This window comes from Poecilia mexicana, unplaced genomic scaffold, assembly GCF_051168715.1.
Source record: "Poecilia mexicana isolate PSO_F unplaced genomic scaffold, ASM5116871v1 scaffold_18, whole genome shotgun sequence".
NCBI classification, from domain to species: Eukaryota; Metazoa; Chordata; class Actinopteri; order Cyprinodontiformes; family Poeciliidae; genus Poecilia; species Poecilia mexicana.
In genome coordinates, this window is record NW_028263387.1 from 26,898,481 (window position 1) to 26,921,028 (window position 22,548).

At 41.8% G+C, this 22,548-nt stretch overlaps 2 protein-coding genes across 2 annotated transcripts; both read right to left on the reverse strand.

Moving 5' to 3' along the window:
- Window positions 1–143: 143 nt before the first annotated feature.
- On the reverse strand, window positions 144–12,821 carry LOC106928568 (F-box only protein 41-like). The gene is made up of 16 exons (XM_015004900.2): window positions 11,145–12,821; window positions 10,041–10,532; window positions 9,605–9,684; window positions 8,320–8,392; window positions 6,686–6,901; window positions 6,231–6,295; window positions 5,979–6,125; window positions 4,577–4,737; window positions 4,261–4,484; window positions 3,814–3,929; window positions 3,422–3,574; window positions 3,249–3,344; window positions 2,605–2,723; window positions 2,280–2,438; window positions 2,083–2,198; window positions 144–1,343 (listed from the first exon to the last, which is right to left on the reverse strand). Exons 1-16 carry the CDS (start codon window positions 11,448–11,450, stop codon window positions 1,281–1,283), a joined length of 2,586 nt encoding a protein of 861 aa, XP_014860386.2. The 5' UTR covers window positions 11,451–12,821; the 3' UTR covers window positions 144–1,280.
- A 5,225-nt stretch (window positions 12,822–18,046) lies between these two features.
- On the reverse strand, window positions 18,047–20,197 carry egr4 (early growth response 4). The gene is made up of 2 exons (XM_015004907.2): window positions 19,873–20,197; window positions 18,047–19,762 (listed from the first exon to the last, which is right to left on the reverse strand). Exons 1-2 carry the CDS (start codon window positions 19,997–19,999, stop codon window positions 18,717–18,719), a joined length of 1,173 nt encoding a protein of 390 aa, XP_014860393.1. The 5' UTR covers window positions 20,000–20,197; the 3' UTR covers window positions 18,047–18,716.
- Window positions 20,198–22,548: the final 2,351 nt, after the last annotated feature.

The following is a 22,548-nucleotide window of genomic DNA, read 5'->3' on the forward strand; positions in this document are numbered from 1 at the left end:
CAAACCCTAATCAGACACAGTACTTCACTAATGCTAACGGAGTATTTAGCAGAAGCTAACAATATATAATTCCAATATGAATGGTTTCTTTTTGCAAATAGCGCCCCCTTCCTGTTCAGATGTAGCAAGAGACGGAGAAAAAGTTGATGAGAAAGGAATTTATTGATGGTAATATCTGACATAAAATCATCTTCAAATGTCAAACTAGTTTTTCCACCAACACTGATTGATTCATGCATCACCGTCTTTGGTGCGTAACGCGACACGCCTCACTTTTTGTGCAAAAGGTTTTTGTGCTTCTTTATTGAGGTAACATTTCAATTAACCTACAGGAAACAAGCCGAAGGATTTTCTATCACTAACGAGGATTTTATGGCTTTCAGGTTTACACAGGTCTTCAGTTTTACAAGGTAAAAGTATAAATATAAGGGATGCTAAAGGAGAAAGTTGTGCTTTCAGAGTTAATATATAAAAATAGAGTAAAAACAAAAAGGGTTTGCATAAATCAGGTGCTGTTCAGCTAATTCAGTTCAGATGTGCTAAAAGGGCTTCAGTGTGGAAGAAAAGGGAAAATCCAGTGGATTGATAACTACCATAACTACGACGCTACGCTCCTCTGGGATTTTACCCATCATGCATCTGGAAGGAGGATGCTGGAAACTTTCCTCAGGATCAAAACCTCCTAAAACAAATCCTCTGAATTTCATCATCAAATGTTTGGAAAGTCATAAAAAGCAAATAAAAAGTTCATCCTGTTTAAAATAAAACCCTGGATTCAGAAAATGTTACTTTTAAAACGTCGACTGAAGTTTTAGTAAAAAACTATAACTGTGCAATTAAGTCCTAAATTTGAATTAAAATTGTGCAATTAAGTTAGTTAAAGCTGGATGCAAGTTATTTGTACCACTGTGTCTGTGGTGTGGATCTTTTTATTTATATTATTTTATACTTTGGAAGCTAAAGAAGTTATATTTTCTTGCGATTTTCCATCAGTTTCTGTCATTAAACACGAATGAGCTGCCATGAAATTAACCTGTTGACGCTGTTCATGTTTCCATCCAGCCTGATGAAAATATGTTCAGCAAACAAATATTGTTTTAGATGACATTGTAAGTGAAAGAAATATATTCTTTTATCAAACACAGTAAGAAGTTGGTTTTTGATGAAATCTGGCTGTAAATGAGAAAAATTTGCCCTTTTCTGCATCGTCAGACGCAGACGTGGAGGTCAGGACTGTCGGGTCGGATCCTGGAAGTAGAAACGTGTGACGGCTGCTGAGGTCAGGAGAATCCTTCAGCTTTGACCTGAAGGGCGTCACAAAGGCCGGGTCGGGTCTGCAGAACCTGGGAAAACAACCAGAACCGGAGAGACGCTCAGAAACAGACACTCACAGTTAACCGGAAACGTCCAAGTTAATGGACCTGGGCGACAAAAGATTAGTTTATCGCAGATAATATAATTTTATCTGCTTGATTATTAACTAAATAAATGCAAAATAAATAAATGTACTGCAGAGGAATTTTCCTTTTGGTTCTATTAGCCCAGTTTGGCTGTCAGCCTCGTGTTTGAGTTTAGAAATGTCTTATTACACAAGTTCACACAGAAATGTCAACATTTCTATAGTAACATAAAGGTAGCACCACTAAGGACTCATTTATACAGTTTATCTACCAAAAAAAGCTGATTTGGGGTTTAGGTACTCAAATAGACAAAAACCTACAATGTTTGACATCATCACCGCCTTTTTTCTGTGAAAGCTAAATGTTTTCTAAGTTAGCTAAAGAGCTAAAGTGTTTATTAATACTTTTTAAGAACAAAACTTCAAACCTAATGTTTAACTTTATTAACTCAAAGTTTACAAAAGACAAGTAAATTAGCACTTTAGAGATGTGCTAAACATTTTCAAAATTAGCCAAAGCGCTAACCTACAAGTTAGCGCCACTAAACATTTGCATTGCTGCAGCTTGATATGTTTTTCTGTGGAAGGAGCTTCAAACTAAAACATCTGCAGAAAACAAAACAATCAAACAGAAACCAATCGAACTGTGATATGTTGACTCATTTAACAGTATTATCTCTGACCTTCAGGGTGCTGAGAATCTCTCCAAACAGGTGCTTTGCTTCCTGAGTATCTGGCTCCTCAAAGTAGTCCGACACAGAGACGGCCACCACGATGGACCTGATGTTGCTGCACACACCTGCGCAGGTGGACAGAACATTAATCCCTCCGTAAACAGTGCTGGGTCTGAGCACAGGAAGCAGCAGAAACCGGATCTCACTGTGGAAGTGGAGGATGGCCTGGCCGCTGACCGGCGTGTGCGTCAGGATCAGCGTCTGCAGATTCTTCAGTCCGGCTCTGCAGAGCTCTGTCGCCACCTGAAGGCTCAGGTCGGTAATGCGCTCCAACTCCAGCACCTGCAGGTGAGTGCAGCTGCGCACTGCATGAAAATATGAAAACGGCAAAAAGTGTTTGTTTTGTTTTATACCAAACCTCAGAATGTCATGTTAAAATATTTTTCTTTAAGTTAATTTTTATTAACAGTTTATTTTACAATAAACTGTTAATATCTATTAAGGAAACATCAAAATCGTCTTTTTATTTACCAACAGCCACCAATCCCTGAGTGTTACAGCCAGCTCCGCCCACACTGAGACAACGGAGGTGTGGCCAACATCGACCAATCGTCTGCAAGCACCGGTTTCCAAAACGAGTCGGCTGTTGGCTAAAACCAGAAAACACGAATATGAGATGAGATAAAAGTAAGCTAGCTTTTTAGTTAGCTTTGCTAAGTTAGCACTAATCAGCTCCACTATCGCTAAGCGCTATTTCAGCAGGATATTTAGCAGAAGCTATCGCTAAAGCGCTACACCAACATAGTAATTAATAAAAGCTATGCTAAAGCATCACATTAGCATAGTAATTAGTGGAAGCTTTGAAAGCTAACCCAAACTTCAACACAAATGTTGAACTTTATTGACAGATTTCACTAAATAGTCATGTTAATTAGCGCTCTAAAATATATCTGAAAAAATGTAACATAGAAGAAGCTAAATGTGTTAAACATTTTCAACGTTAGCAAAAGTGCTGACCTAAAACTTAGCTCCTCTGTTAGCGCACTAGCAGCTGTGTAACCCACCACAGTTAATAAATTACTTTTATTGAAAAGGTTAAGCAAAAATAAAAATGTTTTTACATTTAAGATTTACTTTCTACTCCCTGTGAAGTAGCTGAGAGCTGACTGACTCACCTGGGGTGTGACGGCGCGACCTGCAGGCTGCTGATGTTCCTGCAGCCGGCACCCAGAGCCCACAGGACCTCCTGACCGACCGGGTCTGAGGAGCTCCTGCAGGGAGAGACACTCAGGTGAACACTCAGCCAGCCAGGTGAGCCATGGAGCAGGAGGAGCCTCCTCAGTCCCACCTGTACGTGAGCGTCTGCAGGTTCCTGCAGTAGCAGCTGGCCATCCACAGCGTCCTGTCGGTGAGGATGTGGGGACACTGGGAGACGGAGAGGAGGAGCAGACTGCCCCCTGCTGACCGCAGCAGCGCCTCCACGCCCGGCTCCACGCTGCCCCTGAGACACACACCGCTCCAGGTCAGCACACCTGCAGACCTTTAAATGGTCTGAGCTCAGAAAACAGACGGACTAAAACCGTTTCCACGGCAACGTGCACATCCTTCAGTTCACTAAGAGATAAGAATGTTTAAACTTTCCCTGAGTGTTAATCCCTCTGAGCTGCCGCTGCGTGCGTGTGTGTGTGTGTGTGTGTGTGTGTGTGTGTGTGTGTGTGTGTGTGTGTGTGTGTGCGATACCGAGTGTTTTTGTGGTAATCCTCTCGCGTCTCGTCGGGCCGGCGGCTTCGCGGCTTCAGGTTGTTGAGGATGACAGACTGAGTTTGAGTACACCACTGAGAAAGAGTCTGCAAGAACTAAACACACAAAACTAATGTTTAATCCAGACAGCAAAGGAAAAATATATATTTAAAAGCACAAAAGGTGCTTCAGACTCTGAAATTCAGTCACCGTCTGAATTTCAAACATCATCTGGGAGTGAAAAGACCCTGAATGCAGTTAGCTAAATAATTAGCTAAAGCTATCTAAATAATTAGCTAAAGTTAGCTAAATAATTATCTAACTGCAAACTAGCCAGTTCTTTGCATCACACTGATATTGCTTTGATAAATTATCAGAATATTCTCTAGTAACAGGTCTGAATTAATAATTTAAAAAGGTGTAGAGGACACAGTGAAGCCGCTGTACCTCGGCCGACACTCGAGCGTTCTCCAGTCGCAGGCGAGTCCAGACCGCTGGGTGCCTAGCAACAAACCGCCAATCACAGCACACCTCGGCCGCCAGCAGCAGCGAGCGAACATCCAGATACGGGAAGACGCAGAAGAGCCCCGCCCTCATCTTCAGGGTGTCCGCGCCTGGCGTCCTGTTGGCATGACAACGGGAGGGGGTGGAGCCAATGGAGGAGGGCGTGTCTGGGTGACGAAGGCAACAGGAAGAGGAAGAAGAGCAGATAAGAGGAGACAACATCTGGAACAGCCAGTAGGGGGAGGAGGAGGGTCTTTACCTGATCCAGGTGTGTACTTCCTGGCCAGAATGAGGCGCCTCATCTCAGCGCTGCTCCACAGGCCTTCCTCCTCTTCTTCCTCCTCCTCCTCCTCTTCCTCAGTGCTGTGGTGACGAAGGTTTCTTTTGCTCCAGGTTCTTCCCCATCCTTCCTCTCCGACCCTGAAAACACAAAAGGAGAAAAACATTCTGATTCTCTGAAGTCCACACCCCTGTTAAAATGCCACATTTTTGTAACATTGGACATTTTTTACATTCTTCTCCTGACTGATGCCTTTATGCAGTGATATCAACCTGGCTTTTAACAGGGGTGATTAAGTTTTTAAGGGTGGTTGCACGTTTTACCATTAATGATCCAACATGATTGGTTAAAAATGAGAAAAAAGATCAGCCATTTCGATTTGGCCTCAAATCTACTGGTGAGCAGCTAGCTAAAAGGTTTGGAGTGCTAATCCTAAAACATTAACCACGACTGTAGCCATGTCATCACTTCATGTAGTGAAAGCTAATGCTAAAGCACTAGCAACACTTCATGTAGCAGAAACTAATGCTAAAGCACTAACAACACTGCAGATAGCAGAAGCTAATGCTAAAGCACCAACAACACTGCAGATAGCAGAAGCTAATGCTAAAGCACCAACAACACTGCAGATAGCAGAAGCTAATGCTAAAGCACTAGCAACACTTAATGTAGAAGAAGCTAATGCTAAATCACTAGCAACACTTCATGTAGCAGAAGCTAATGCTAAAGCACTATCAACACTTCATGTAGCAAAAGCTAATGCTAAAGCACTAGCAACACTTCATGTAGCAGAAGCTAATGCTAAAGCACTAGTTTATCACTGCATGCATAAACAGTCCTTACCCACTTCAAAATAAGAGCATGAATATGGATGTGTAGCTGCCTGAGGAATTGTTAGCAGTCAGTAACCAAAACTGAAAAACTGAAAGTTTAGAAAACAGGAAAGTAAATCGACGCTTTATAATTTATCTGGAATAATTGAGTAGTGCGTTAAATTTTATCAAAATTAGCAAGAAGGCTAAAGCGCTAAACATGATATTAGCTGTGCTAGCTCACTACCACTTGATTTATATTAACATCTTTTTCAGAAATGGTTGATTTCCATCTTTACTTGGTGCATTCAGATGAAATTATCTGCTGTTCTTCTGAAGAAATGGAGCTAATTTATATTTTGGTTTAAAACATCAAACACGTTAAAAGGCTGAACGTTTACACAAAGGCCTCAACAACAATAGCCTCTGGAAACGTTTGGAGTCTGAATCCTTTGGGGAATTGATCATCATGATCCTTAATCAATAATAAATTCTTCACTTTTTCAGTTTCTTCTGTTTTTCTTGCGCTGCTTCGCCTCAGGGAGACATTTTGAAGGTTTTCCTCGTACCAGACTCTCTCCCTCCGCCTGAACCCGTCCCTGTCCGGCGGAGTCCAGTGTGCGGCGCAGTGAGACGGGTGGAAGTGGACCAGTCCTCCCTCACAGTCCCAGCCCCCCGAGCCCAGAGACAAGGTCCGCATCTGATCACTCAGGCCACTGAAAAGCACAAACTCACCATTTCAAGAAAAAAGCTGAAATCCTGTGAGAACAATACAGAAACGCCTGAATCTGTGAGTTCTGGACGGGAGTTTATTGAGCTACCTGTAGTGATGGAGGCTGTGCGTCGGCTCTCCCAGTCTGTAGGAACTGGAGACGCTGTAGCTCCTCTGAAACAGAAAGATTGGACATAAAAGTCACAACTTATTATAAATATTTCTAGTTTCTAGTGAAAATGTCTTCGTCCACCTTAAATAAGACAAAACTAACCTAGAAATAACTTTTCAGTAACATATAGGAGATTATTTTAGGTTTATAATTCCTTAAAACTGGCAGATTATTTCACTTATCAAAAAGTTTCTTCTTATAAGTTAATTATCTGCCAATGGAACAAAAACTTTTAAATCAATATTAAGGAATTATTGATTTAATAAAACTCTCACATCTTGCTGAAAAGTGATTTCAGGTTTATTAAGATGTTTGCACTAAAGATGATTTGGAGTTTTTCAGTGTATTTTCTGCGCAGCCCCAGTAAAACCAGAGCTGTTGGCGTCTCCCACCCTGTTGCCGAGGCTTTCCTGCATCTTGCTGGTGATGATGTCATCGGTGCTGCCGTCCAGGCTGCGTCCGGCCCGTCCGGGTTCAGGTGAGTAAACCTCAGAGGGTGAGCACGGCTCGCCGTATTCGAACCTGTTGTGAGCGAAGTGGTTGCTGCTGAGCAGCAGCAGCTGCCTTTCTGCTCGGTCAGCTCGCTCCAGCAGCGCCTCGATGAACACCTGCCGTAGGAACAGACGACTCCTTCAACCCGACGCCAGACACTTCAGATCGAAGGGGATTTCTGACACTTTCAGGGTTTTAAAGCACTTCATCTGTTTTTATCTGAAATTATTTAACCTCAAAGGTACAAAACCAAACCCTACAGGATCCTTCCAGTTATTTTTAAACAAACTAAAAACAACACTGTAAAAAAATGTAATACATTCGTCACCCAGTATTCGCTGGGATTTGGGACAAGAAGCGCCTGAGAACGACTAAAATCCTCTAAAAACAACCGATAATTGCTTATTTGAAATTAAAAATATGTTTTAAAATACATTAAAACGCTCAGTGGAAACCGTCTAAGTATCACAGCTGAAGATAACATCTACATCACATGAAACTCGAGGTCCGGGGGCCAAATATGGCCCGCCATATCTTTATATGTGGCCCATAGGCTCCAGAGGGACACATGAATAAAACCTTTAATATGTTTCAATTTTATTTTATCAATAAAATCAAAGCAGCTTCTTTACGCTGCCAAATTACATCAATCAATTCCTCCAGTTTTTCATCCACTCAAAATCAACAGAACCTCACATATTTCATGAGTTTGGTAAAAACGTTTCCTTTGAAAACGGTAAAAACATTGTTTAAGTGATGCTGGCTCCCACCTGCAGGTGGCGATATTTCCTACTTCCCTACACTGCTGCAAGTTAAAGTCTGTGATTAATACGGCAAGCAGAGTCAAATTTACTGTCATACAGATATCGCAAAATGAGCACCAAAAACCAGTGATTTTGATTGTAAAATATTACAGAAACAACCATGAAACACTGGAGCTTGTGAAAAGATGTTCCATATTATTAAACTTTAACAAGTACTTATCGAATATTTATGTAATTTTAAAATTATACAAAATAAGCTTCAGTGGTTAACTGAGAAATCTGCAGAGTGGGTCAATTTTATCGTCCGATTAATCGATTACTAAAATAATCATTAGCTGCGGCTTTAATAACTACAAAACAGGAACAGCAGATTCTTCAGTCGTCTGACCTGTAAGGTTGGAACGTCATAAAGAGACGAATGTGAATGTTGGTGAGGAAAAGACCCATTTTAGCACATCTAATCTAATCTAATTTAATCTAATCTAATTTAATCTGATCTAATCTAATCTAACCTAATCTATTCTAATATAATCTCATCTAATCTAATCTAATCTAGTCTAATCTATTCTAATCTAATCTAATCTAATTTAATCTAATCTAACCTAATCTAATTTAATCTAATCTAACCTGATCTAATCTGATCTAATCTAATCTAATCTAATCTAGTCTAGTCTAATCTAGTCTATTCTAATCTAATCTAATCTCATCTAATCTAATTTAATCTAATCTAATCTGATCTAATCTCAGTGTTAAACTCTCCCAGTCGTCACCTGCAGTCTGGATTTGGCCTCGGCTTCTTTTTCTGCCGTCTGCCTCAGAAAAAGCTCGATGTCCGCCATCTCCCTGAAAAACGACGTCAAAAATGTCAAAAAACTGAAAACATTCAGGAAAACGTAAAAATGACAACATAAACTTTGTACTCAATTAAGAGTAAAACAGTAACTGATCAGATTATCAATCATTTCATATTTAAAAATTACATAACCAGAAGGACCAAAATATAAAGTTAAGTTATAAAGTTGGTATTTTAAGAACCAAAATGACAATAATTCAAATATTTAACAAAAAATAACAAAACCAGGCAAAATATTTTTTTCTAAATCAGTTTCTTCCAATAAAAAACTTCAGAAACTTTAACAGGATCTGCCTTTCTGTGTGGTTTGTTTTTATTCAGTGGGTAAAAAAATCCATAAATGTTACTCAAGTAAGAGTAGAAATATTTCATAATAAAATTACCCAAGTACTGTGTAGTAAAAATACTAATAAAAGTGATTTTTTCAAAAAGTTACCAAAGTAACTGTAACTATTTAATACCAAACTCTGAGTAACAAATAGAGCAACATTTGAAGAGTCAGTGATGAGTGAAGCTGACAGTAATTAAACCAGTGCAGGAAACTGGAGCCACTGGGAGGAAACTGGAGCCACTGGGAGGAAGCTGGAGCCACTGGGAGGGAACTGGAGCCAATCGGAGGTAACTGGAGCCACTGGGAGGTAACAGGCCCCACTGGGAGGAAACTGGAGCTACTGGGAGGAAACTGGAGCCACTGGGAGGTAACAGGCCCCACTGGGAGGAAACTGAAGCCACTGGGAGGAAACTGGAGCCACTGGTTTGACCTCAGACGCAGCCTGAGGGCCGCTGTGCCTCGCTGTCATCCTGCATCCATCATCACAGGAAGCGGCGCAGCAAAGCGTGTCAGAGTGATGCAAACCAAACATGGCGTGTCCTCCATCTGACAGCCACGCTGCTATTTACTGCTCTTCAGTCCAGAAAATAACCTGACCTTCATTAACCGCTTTGGGGTCTCATTGTTTATAACCACATGATGCATATTCAAGCTGCTGGATTAAACGAATCTGCCCACATTTACACAGTGAGGCGTTCAAACCGAAGCCTCAGGCTGGGTATTTTTAGCTGTTTACACTCTGCCTGTTTTCAGGAAAAGCTGCAGAGTGAGGCATCAGCAGTTTGTGAGACTCTTTGATGAGGTAGAAAAGATTTGGCAAAATCAAACAAACCATAACCCCACCAAAAGAAAAGCCCTGAAGGATACTGACTGGTGTCGCTCACTCAGCTCTGTCTCTTTCTCTGCCAGGTTCGTCTTCAGGCGCTCCATCATCTCCATGGCGGCCGACACCTGCCAGGAGAAAACAGAAACATATCAGGAACAAAATCTGTTTAAAAAAAAAACAATTATGTAATTAACTTACTGCCTGAATGATGTTAATAGCAACTAATCCGCTAACAGCAGAGCTAACTTTTAGCTTACCGCCTTAGCGCTTTTGCTAACTTTGAAAACGCTGCAGTTTTGTTTCCTGTCTTCACGTTTTCACCAATAACTTTATTCAAAACAAAAAGCATTACATGAACAATATAAAATGAGGACAGTAGAGAACAAAATATAAACAAAAAAAATATTTTGTCAAAATTGAACAACTGATGAGACGAATCGACTGATCAGGTGTTTTCAAGGTACCGAGCAGCTCCACCCACCTGTCTGGACAGGTAGGCCGCCCTCTCCTCCACCTCCTTCTTCTCCCTCCGCAGTCGCTCCCTCTCCCTCCTTTTCCGCTCCAGCTCCGCCTCCCTCCTCTGCAGCTCCGCCCTCAGCCGCCCGACGCGCCGGTTCACCTTCTCCTCCACCTCTGCAAACGTCCGGGCGATTTTCCGGTCCAGGCCCAGTCCCAGCCGCTCCTCCAGGCCGATGTCCACCGTCAGCCTGAAGTCCAGGACGCCCGAAGCCCCCGGAACCAGAGAGCCGGGCCGGGCCAGAGCGGTGCAGGGCTCCTGCCCGGGCCGGGCCCGGTCCGGTGGGCCGAAGATTCCCCGGAGCAGCTGGACGGAGGCCGACGAGGAGGCGAGGTCCAGGCAGGCCAGCGGCAGGGGGAAACCCTGCGCCTCCATGTTCGGAGGAGACGCTTCGCTCTGGGCCGCTGCTGGTCCAGGAAGAGGCAGGAGAGCAGATCCAGAATGCCTGACCCGGGCCTGGACCAGAACCACGAGTTTAAACGAGCCAAACAGTAAAAATATATCAAAATGTTCTACAAATGTGGAATCTGATCCTTCCAAACAGACTAAATCTCTTAAAACAGTCTGTCTGTAAACATAACATAAAAAATATCAAAATATGCTGAAAACATGCAGGAAAGCATAAAAATAACACCAGACGGTCAGAGTGCTCAGTAACACAAATTATTTTTACTCCAGTAAAAGTAAAGAGCAGCCATCCAAGAAATATAATCCAGTTTTTGGTAGAGAGAAAATATAAAAATATGCTTATTGCAACACGACATACTTCTGCTAATAGTGTTTAACGCTAATTTACTGGCTGTTTTTTAAGCTTTCAGTTGGAAAATGTACTTAAAGAAAGAAGAGAGAAAAATTATAAATCATGCAAATGCAACATATAGAACTAATGTGAATTTATCACACTATTAGTTGATTTGTTGTGACAGTTTTAAGTTCAGAAGCAGTGACTTCACCTACATTTTATAATAGTAAGTTCCACTTGTTTTGTTTTACAGTGCAGAACAACCCAGATTTTTCAGTTTAAGTTGAATTTTCCCCTTTAGCATTAAAGCAGCTGGGCGGACTGACCTGCGACAGGACCAGCAGGGTCTCGTAGGTGTGTCTGCTGACCAGGTGAGCCCGGAGCTCAGCCACAGACGGGAAGCGGCTCCGGTCGCCGCAGCGGGGGCAGAAGTAGGGCAGCGGCGAGGAAGAGGAGGAGGAGGAAGAGGAAGACATGATCACCGAGGAGCAGCGGGACCTGGAGCCGGAGGAAAACTGGGTCAGGCACTCCGAGCTGCTGTTATTGATTATTGACGGATCAGAGAGGATGCTGGTTCTGAGGCCCGAGGGGGAGCGGGCTCCTGCCGGGATCAGGGCGCGGCGGAGCGGCATCTTCCACGCTGATGGCCGCGCAGGAGAGCAGCGTCAGCATGCATGGATGAGCAGGAATAAAGGAGCGTCTGGGCGTGGAGGCTGAGCCGCCACATCCCTCCAGCTGACGGCTCCGCTAACCACAGATTCACTTTTATTCACCATCACTCAGCATTTCCACACACTTTGGGTAATTTTAAGGTTTCCTTACATTAGAAAAAACCAAACAGTTTAAAGATGCTCTACAAAATGAGTTTAATGCTTTTATTTCCTATAATTACTACAGCTGTTCCAGAAATTATGTTTTTATGTGTTTTCCAGGCACATAGTGACATTTTATAGCAATTTGCTACCTTCAGTTCTTATAAATATACTATATATTACTTAAAAGAAATTTGGCTTCATAATTTAATGCCTCTGTCTCTTTAAAAACTCCTGCTCTGTCTGAAGCTCCGCCTTCAGGAAGTCATCCCAACATGGCTCCTCGATTAACCCTTTAAGCGCTTTTAGCAGTGTTCCACTGACAAGCAGCTCCTATAATGAGCTCAGCAGCTCCACCAGGTGTTTGCTAATTGCTGCTGGCTAGTCTGAAGGGGCTGAATGGGGGAGGAGCTCCTTCTCGAAGGCGGGGCCAGATCCACCCTGCCGTTTCACACACTTGGGACAAAATAGTTGAAATTACAGGCAAGATATGCTCAAAAAAAAAAAAAGAAAACGCAGAAATATTTTTTGATAATTCTTTCTTTTTCCATTCTTACATTCATAAAAAAAAAAACAGTTTGATTTTTGTGGCCGATATTTCCTACATTTTATGTAAATTTTTCTATATTTTCAGGTCTAGATTAAAATTCTAGTCTATTTTTAGTAACTATAAAAGTTTATGGGTAACTCTGTGATTCTATTTCTGTCCTGATCAACAGATGTTTGACTTTTATTTTGTGTTTCTTCATTTTTATTTCTGGGTTTATTATTGCTCGAATGGTCTTGCCATGTTCAGTTGTTTGTTAATGCAATGATTTGAATAAATTAAATATAAACGGCACATTTTTACCTTCTAAAGAGCCTGCAGGTAACATTTGTTGAATTTATGTTATGTTAAATAAATTCATAATGTCATAATGAATGGAATCCACTTCCATTCAATATTATACGGTTGACCCGGATTCTGTCCGGTTCTGTCCGGTTCAGTGGATGCTATCGAGTTGGATAATGGTCACATTTCCCAGTGATCTGATCCGGGTCCATTTGTTGCTCAGTCAAAAATTAACAACAATATTTGGGGTTATTTAGTCTGTCATAAAGACAAAATGACAAAATGTGTGTTAATTTTTCAACGTGACATTTTCACCAACTTAGTGATTCATTGTCTTATAAATGTCAACGTTACAAACTAAATAGCAACTATAGAGCAAGCAAGGTAGAGCAATATTTAGTATAAATATTGTATTTATACAGTAAATACAATATTTTCTGTATTTTGGAAAATGTTTAGCTTTAAATTTATTATCTAGTTCAAAGCTAAATGAACTAGATATAAATTTAGCAAAATATTTAGTTTGAAGCTAAATATTCAGCTTTCTAACCAAATATCAAGTTTGATGCTAAGTATTTGACATGCTAACTAAATGTTTAGAGTTAAATATTTACTTTGATACTAAATATTTATTTTTGAATTGTGAAAAAAAAATCACAATTTGCAATAAATGTGAATTTAAATAAACTAATAACATGGTGAAAATGTGACTCTTTTATAGCAATAAGATAATAATCCAAGTTATTGTTAATTTTTCACTGTTATTTTATAAATGATGCCCATAAAACTGCAGGGGCTTCATGACTCACATTTTTCTCAAAATAATTTAAAATATTTCCAGGATATCAGTAAAATGACACATTTAACAGACAGATTACTCAGTTAAATGTCACTGCATGCTGATCAGATGACAGTTTGCCTGATAATTATATTTTTAGTTACAACATCACATCTTATTGAAATATTGATCTCAATGATCTACAGTTAATTTAATTAGATTTAAGCTGAAATGACTCAAAGTTTGAATGAAAATCTTCAGCTGATTGATCGATTGATTGATAACTGATTGACTGGGATGTGAGGCTAATTCAGAGAAACTTTCTCCCCCTCAGGGACATTAAAGTTGGGAACTGATCCCCCAAGTTAACAGCAATCGATACCTCTGATTATTGATCAGCTGCTGGTCCGTCGCTGCGTCACTCTCTCCTCGCCTCCTTTCCAAACGAACCCGTTGTCATGGTTTCCTGCTCTTGGTCGTCTGGGTTTTTCGGACCGTCCGGTACCGGCAGCGGCTCTCGGAGCTGCAGGATGGATCAAAACAGAACCGGATGCACCACCGCCCCGCGCGCACAGTCAGAGCGAGCAGCCGCCGCGTGCTCCTGATGACGTAGGAGCCGCGTGACGTGTCACTGCTGATAAATCAGGCTTGTTTCAGCGTTTTTAGTGTTTTTCCCTGTTTTTATTAGTGTTAATGTTGTTGTTGTTTTAATAATAATAATAATAATAATAATAATAATAATAATAATAATAATAATAATAATAATAATAATAATAATAGTTATGTTGTGTCTTTTTTATGTCAATTTGTTTTTATTAATGTTTTTTAATTATTGTTTTAATAATAATAAAATCTCTTTCCAGATATTTCCGGCTGGATAAGAGTCAGCCGACTGTCTGTCTTTCTTGAAGTTTTACTTTCTTTCTCTGAAGCCAGTGAAGAACCATTCTGTTTCAGAAAATTGGCTGTAGAATCACATCCAAAAAATTATTTTTTCAGTTTAATCAAACTTCATTAGATTGTTTCTTCAGGAGTGGAGTCTTGTGCATTGAATGTGTCAAAACTCACAACTTTTTCCAGGGTTTTCCATTTTTATCTGCCGTACTTTGCTATGTCTTCACTCCTCTGTTATCCATAAAAACTAACTGAAATTAACCAAAATAAATCAAGTCTATCTGAAGAAGTGCCTCAAAACATAAAGAAATCTCAGAACATGTAAAAATCCACTTGGCGCTGTGCTGCTCTGCAGCAGCAGGAAGTAAACCATGTCAGCTGAAGATGAACAGCAGCTGAGTTCATCTGTGATGAAGAGGAGAGCTTCTGTGTCGTCTGTGAAGAGGCTTGAACAGCCGGTTCTCATTAAATAAGTTTATTCATAACCTGCCTGGTCATGATGGGAGTCACGACACATTTCTGTTTACACAAATGGGCTCTGAGCGCCGACATGTTAAAATTATACACAGTATGTTTATCAGATAAATTTATTGCTATTTTCTCAAAAGAGTTGGTTTTGACTAAATTTTAAAGAGCAGTATCATATAAAATCAACTTGAACTTTACGTACATCATGGTATAAAAAACAAACCTGGAGTTTTGATTTGATTCCTTCATGCATGTTTAAGAAATCCTTCAATCTCCATGGCAACCCTTCAGCTGTACACAGTGTCTTGGTTGGACGTAGCTCCGCCTTCAAGACGCAGCTCCTCCTACTTTCAGCTCCTTCAGACTAGCCAGCAGCCGTTAGCAAACGACTGCCTGGAGGCGGAGCTTCAGAAAGAGCAGGAGTTTGACATTTTTGAATGTAGATCTGTACTGTAGAGTTTTAGATGGCGTCCCTCAGGCGCTGTATTGGATCTTATAGGAGTCAGAAACTTTCTGAAAATGAAGATTTGGAATCTAAATGTATTGATCAAATAAAAATGAAAGTAATCCCTGACCAGTGTTATTGATGGATGATATTTAAGGATGCATAAAAGAGAGGAGATCAAAGCCTTATTCCTTGACTGGTTTTAATGTTTTGCACTGGAGAAATATTGAAATTCCCTCCGGCTTTCTTTGAGGAACGTTGCTTTTAATCAGTTCACTCATTTTTACATTTTTGCTGATGAGGCTGAATGTTTTTGATGTTAGGAAATGTTCATTTTAACTGCCTTAAACCCAGATCATGTACAAAATCCTCTATTTTAAACAGCAAATATTGAAAAAGCTGGAAGAAAAGGGAGAATTTTTAAAATATTTACGGCATATTTTGTACTCTAACAAGTTTTTGTTAACTGGAGATGGCAGCAACATGAGAAAATGTAGTTTATTTGTTATATTTATTTGTGCTTCTCTATTCTAACTGATGCTGTGACCTCTGACCTTTAGCATCAGCTTCATTATCTCAGTCGACTCAAAGATAGTTATTTTATTTTACTGTAGAGGAGTTGCAGTTGCAGTATTTGGCCACAGGGTGGCGTAAGACGTCCATGAACAGAGAAACAGCTCAACCTGACCAGAAGTCACTCTCATCATCATCATCATCATCATCATCATCATCATCATCATCATCATCATCATCATCATCATCATCATCATCATCATCAGCTGCAGCGATGAAGGTTTCTAAACATCTTTCCTTCAGAAACTCAACAACAAAATAACAAAAACTCAGCGGCGACGTGGGTGAAACGTTGTTACCATGGAAACTCGGCCTTCGCAGTTCATACCACCTGACGAACTGTTAATGGAATCGTTTGTTGCTAGGCAACCGCAGCCTGTAGAAGGCTGGACGGAGATTCTCTGATGAAGACGACCGATGAAGAGCTGTTTTTAGGCGCCAGTTGAAGTGTCTCACTCCCTGATCCTGTGAAATATTCAGAAATATTTAAATTTTAACTCGTTTGATCCTCATATCTGGATCTTTCTTCCGCCTTTCACTCAGACTCCTTATATTTCAGCTCTGGGTTGTTGGGGTTTTTTTAAACCGGTCTAATCTCCAACGTAAAATCAACTGCGACTTACAGTTTTGTTCCCAGAAATGGCGGGATCACCATGGCAACCGGCGGCCCACTCTTTCCTGAGCCTCCATCATGTCTCCACAATAGATGCTGCTGTCCTGTCTCTTCTAGTTTAAGGTGATGATGAGCTTCTGATTAAAGTATTCACACAGCTGAAGACATAAATACTACAGTGTATTAGGGCCAATGCAGACAGGAAATAAAGCAGTAAATTTCTGCCAATTTTGAGATTGATCTTAGAAAGTTTATTGAAAACTTGGAAATAAGAAAATTTTTACTTTTGAAACTCAGAAATGTTCAAGATTTTTTTCCTAATTTTTGATATTAATCTTAAAATATCTGAGTTTTTTCTAACAAATTTTTGACTTTCAAACTAAAAAAATGTCATTTTTTCTAGAAAATTTCACAGATTTTTTTTCCCACTGAAATTTACTTCATATAATTTCTACCTACAATAAAATTATTTATGTTAAAACTATAGGGACAGGTTTAACATGAATAAACGTCACAGCTCTCGTCAGAATAAGTCTGTTCAAACAACAGGGAATGCGACCCAAATTAAATATTTTTTGTCAATAAACACATAAACACATACACATATTTAAACATATCTTTTAGCTCTATTTGCCTACTTTGTGTTTCACTTTGAGTGAATTCCTTATTTTACAAATTTGGTCATAATCAGGTCTAGTTTATGAGTGAAATTGCACCATAAAATGTGGTTTAATCATAGTTGAATCATGAATTATCAAGGGAGCTGTGATATTTTCACACATTGCCAGATTGTTGTGAAGAGCTTTTAATCTCCTTTAGTTAAAGCTGCAGTGTGCAACTTTTATAAAACGTATTATATATATATATATATATATATATATATGTATGTATATATATGAGGGACTTCAGATGGTGTCCCTCAGGGCTCTGTGTTGATTAATGCAGTTTTAATGGAAACGTTTTGATATTATATATATATATATATATATATATATATATATATATATATATATATATATATATATATATATATATATATATATATATGTATATATATATATATATATATATTTTTTATTTTTTTTTTTGAAACTGTCACCATGTTGTGAGTTTGAGACAAATAATCTGTGAAAAGATGGATCTCCTCTGCCTTTTGCCAGAGGCCAGAGGAGAAACAACCAAGTTGCCAGTGTTAACTAGAAATAACCAATCAGAGCCAGGAGGCGGGTCTTAGTGCTGTCAATCACCCTCAACCCCTGATCTTCCTGCAGCTTCTGATCTGATCCGATGACGTTGGATAAATAGTTTTCCTGTAACAGTAAGTTGTGCCTTTAGCACAGTTAGCAGCGAGTACATGAGGATGATGGACAGCGCTAAGATCCTCCTCCTGGCTCTGATTGGTTGTTTTTGACCGGGAGCGGTGCATTTCTTCAGACGACAATAGAAGCTCAGGCAGAGTGATCTTTTCATTGGTTATCTGTCTCATAACAAGCTGTGCAAAATGGTGACAGGCTAAACAAATATGTACAAAAACCTTTAAAATAAAAGTTAGGTACTGCAGCTATAAGGGTGAGACTTCCTTTCTGCCCCGTAAAGCTTGAAGTGGCATCTGAATGTAGACCCTCAGGGCTCTGTGTTGATTAATGCAGTTTTAATGGAAACGTTTTGATATTAAAAATGATCTGAAATACTTTTTTACTCACTAGCATGACTAAATGTGTGAAAGGTGAGGGGTTCTGTTGGTGTTTTGGTGCAGAGGAAACAGCCGGACTCAGTGGATCTGCTTTGTTTTGTTTATTAACAGCAACAACAGCCTCCATGCAGAATGAGGGAACAGTAAACTCGCACAGCCATGTGTGCTACTGAGCGCTCAGCTCTCACTGAGCAGGTGTGCTTCAGATCTCACACCACAGAACACAGGACAACATATCCCACAATGCACCGGTGCAGCTGGACCTGCACACACGGGTTCGTTCAGAGTCCGCGGAATGCGTACAGTCGTTTCATAGAAAAAGTGACATCGTGTTTCACGTTCATGTGCCAGAGAAACATCTCTAAAATATTCACACCCTGCTTGTAAAACTGCGACACTGAGAGGTAGACAGTCCGTCTAGAAAAATAGAGATATGTTACAAACATGGAACTCCTCAAATATAGAGCTGCTTACATGGAAATATCAACAACAGAAGCACCACATTCTGACGTCGACATTCACAGAGTCTCTTTACGGCTTCATGCAGAAGAAACTGGTTTTATTTTACAGCAGGATCCGTCCTGCAGGGGGCGCACTGCCCCTTTAAGGCGGCGGAGGCCCGGTCGGCTGCCGGGCCAGGCCCGAACCCGAACCCGAACCTTCAGGCACCGCATACACGCATGCGCCTCCCAGCACCTGTACACCGGTGTGACGTCACATGTCTCTCCGGTTGTCGGTTCAAATCCGAAAAGCTTCCAAAACTCCGCGTAGAGGGAGCGCGTGCCTGTGTTTACACGCCGGGCGCGTTCAGGGCCAGAGAGTAGGCGGCCATCATCTGCGCACGCAGCTGCTGCTTCACGTGCACGCGCCCGTGCCGCTTTCTCTCGTCGCTGCGCGCGAACCTCTTCCCGCACACGTCGCAGGAGAAGGGCTTCTCGCCGGTGTGCGTGCGCGTGTGTGTGGTCAGGTGGTCGCTGCGGCTGAAGCTGCGCGCGCAGATGGTGCACTGGAAGGGCTTCTGGCCCGTGTGGATGCGCACGTGCCTGTTGAGCTCGTCGGAGCGCGAGAAGCGGCGCTCGCAGCCCTGCACGGAGCACGGGAACGGCTTTGGTTTCACGCCGCCGCGCGCGTGCGCTCTGCGCCCTGCGCGCTGCTGCTTGGGCGCTCCGGGCGCGTGCACGCTGCTGATGTTGACCATCGGGAACGCGCCCTGCAGGAGGGAGGAAAGCAGGTGCGCGTCCAGGGTGGAGGGGGTGCTGCTGATGACGTAGTTACCGGATTCCCCGCCGGTTACCGGTAAACCCTTCAGCCAGTCCTCCAGCTCCAGCGGCTCCTGCTTCACCTCGCAGCCGGGCTTCAGCTCGCCCTGCCCGGCTTCGGAGCTCAGCAGAGACTCGATGAAATCAGCCATGTCCACCTGTTGCTCCAGAGCCATGAGCGGGAGCAGAGAGTCCGCTGCAGCCGGGAACAGAGCGTCATTCCCGAGCGTGGAGGGCTGTGAACACCCGCTGCTGCAGCTGGAGCTCCCGAACTCCGATTTGATCACCACTGGAGCTGAAGCGGGGGCTGCAGGCGGCTGCGGCTCCGCGGCTGCAGGAGGTATGCTGAAGTCGGGGGCGGGCTGCTGCTGCTGCTCCATCTCGGTGCAGATTCCCACAATTTCCGTGATCATGTTCAGGATCGCGTCGGCAGTGCTGCTCAGCCCCGCGGCCGTGGGCTCCGGCTCCGCGAAGAAGCTTCCGGTGTAGCCGAGCGATGGAGAGAGAGTGTCCGAGGAGCAGTCACTGAAGTCGGAGAAGAAGTCTGAGTCCGAGGCGTCAGTTCCCGGAGAGAAAACTGCAGAAAGGGAGGGGAGGGGGTTATTATTGCATAATGACAGAAACACCATGAAGATGCAGCTGCAGGATGCAGGTTGCATGACATGCAGCAGGATGCTGGAGACTCACCTTGGCTGAACGGTGATCCCACGTCAGAGTCCGCGCCGTCGCTGGGGCTGGACCCTACACTGTCCACCCAGGCGCTGCAAGCGTCCTCAAACTCAGACATGAAGCTGTCGTCGCGCTCCAGAAGCATCTTTTTCTCAGGTTTTATGATTAAATCCGGGATTCCCCCTAAGAAGCGAGGCGTTAATCCAGTTTAAGCTGCGGCTGCTGCCGGGCTGAGAGGCTGAGGATGCTGAGCGCTCTCCGGCTCTCCCTTTTATACTCTCCGTCTCCAAGGTAACTCCCGTCTTGCCTTTATTGGTCGACACCGGCGCGAGGGATTCCCCCCGCCGTGCCCCTTTCAGCTGACCAAATTTGGGCTGCTTCCGGCTGTGACGGCGGGTATCCCCCATGCCTTAAAAGGACAGGCGGCAGAGCGTCGTCGGGGAGCGGAGAGAGGGGTTTCCTTCACTGCGGCAGAGAGAGGTTATACAACCGGGAGAAGACAGGAAACACGGGAGGGAGACTCAGATCGCGGGTTTTGGCGCATTTCATGGGACTCCAGAGACCCAAATTTGTTTAATTTGTTGCAACATTCGAGTTAGAGATGCTCACACCGAGCAGACACAGACAAAGTGTGGTTTTCAAAGCATAATTAGCTGCTAAGCCACAGAAAATGTGGACTAGAAATAATTTTTTGCCGTCGCTTATGGCGCCCCCTCCAGAGCGGCGCCCGCTTAGTGCATATCACAACTTTTTTGCGCCACCGGTTCAGCACTGCAGAAGCATCACTGGCCCACATGTGACATTCCTGCACAGCCACATGCAGCTGCTGGGATGTAGTCGCCATGGAGACGGATGGAGGATCCAGGCCGGCGTTACATAAAAGGAGCTGGATCATCAGAACCTGCAGAACCCCCTGGTTCTGTTCGGAGCGTCGGGATCGTCCTCTGAGATTCACGCCGTTCTCATCCCTCCATGTAAACCAAAACAAGCAGAAGTGTTACGTAACAAGGAATTTAGCTGCCCTCCATGTCTATTTGTTCCCCTAAAACATGGAAAAATACATTTTTATTTCAGTAAAATTAAATTTAAACCCTTAACTTGCTCAGATGTAACTTTTCAATCTTGTGCATCGTTTAATATATAATATTAAGGCATCAGGGGCCCAAAGTTTCAGTTGTAAATGTTTGTACGCTCTAAATGCGATGCATGCGGGCGCCGAGCCAGAGGGGGCGCCAGAAGCGATGGCAGAAAATTTCTAGTCACCATTTTCTGCATTTAACAGCCGTTTGTGCTTTAAAAATAACAATAATGTGTCAGAAATACATAGCTGCTAATTCAGAGTTTCAAACGTTGCAACAATTTGATAAAAGATAAGTTATAATTTTTAAAAATGTCTTCTACAGTGGATAATTTGGGCTGGTTAGGAGCAGAGCCTCTTTAAAACACTCATTCCTGCCTATTAGCAGTTCAGACCCCAAATATCCATTAATAAAAGATCGGTGTAAACCTTCCTCATCTTTGCTCTTTCCAGTTGATGGAACCCTTCGCTACATCAGAACTTATTCTGTAAATGTATTTCCATCTCATCTTTACTTCGTTAAGTATTTCAGAAAAACCAAAAATCACATCAAATGAGCGTAAAACTTTTTTTTCTTCAAAATGTTATTTTTTTTATTTTATTTTGCTTTGGCATTTCTATCAACTTCTAATGCAAAACTTCAAAATGAAATGCTAATGGAAACACAGATTAGATCAAATGAAATTGATATGCCAGAATGGCCTAATCAAAGTCTAGGGATAGATTTAACTGACGTTTGTTGGTGCCTTGCATCCAATCGGACTGAACTTGTTTTGTAAAGAAGAGAAAAAAACATTCAGCTAATTGGTGGAGACCAACCAGCTGGATCTGCAGAGAAAGAGTGAAATACAAATGTCCACCACACTTTTCAGAAAATGTTTAAATCATGTCTGGTTTTCTTTGTGATTCACATTCCTGCATTGCTCTGTGTTAATTGATCACATAAAACCTCAATAAAATATGTTCAGGTAGCGGTTAGCGATGCAATAAAGATAAAATAATTATCAAAACTTTTTAGGTAACTGTGTGTCACAGCATTTATAGCCCCACAAACACAAATGCTACTTGAAAAACATTCCTGTTTATAATAAACATCTTTAGGACAACAATCATATAAAAAGTTTGATTTGCATCAGCTGGATTTAATCATATTTCGAAATTTATTGATGCTTTCTTTGACCAAACAGTGGAGAAAATAGTGAAACTACCAATCCAGACAATGTGGACATTTTGGAGACTTTTAATATCCTTAACTGGAATTAATCATGATTAAATTATTATAGTAAATTTTATCAGCATAAATGATAAACGATGTTCTGGGTTTTTATAATGTGAAAACTTCTGGCAGATTTTTGAGGTTTGAAGGTAAAACTTTGCATCAGATCTTCATTTAGACCAGAGGGGTCCAAAGTGCGGTCCGGGGGCCATTTGTGGCCATGAAAATGATTTTGTTCGGCTCCTGAAAACAAATCAGTTGTGAGTCAGGATGGAAAATTTTTTTACCACTGAATAGAAAGCAACGCATTACTAAAATAATAAGAAATTGTGTTTTTTTAAATAAAAAAACAGTTTTATGCTTTGGATCTTTAATGATGCACAGATTTTAGAAAACGTTA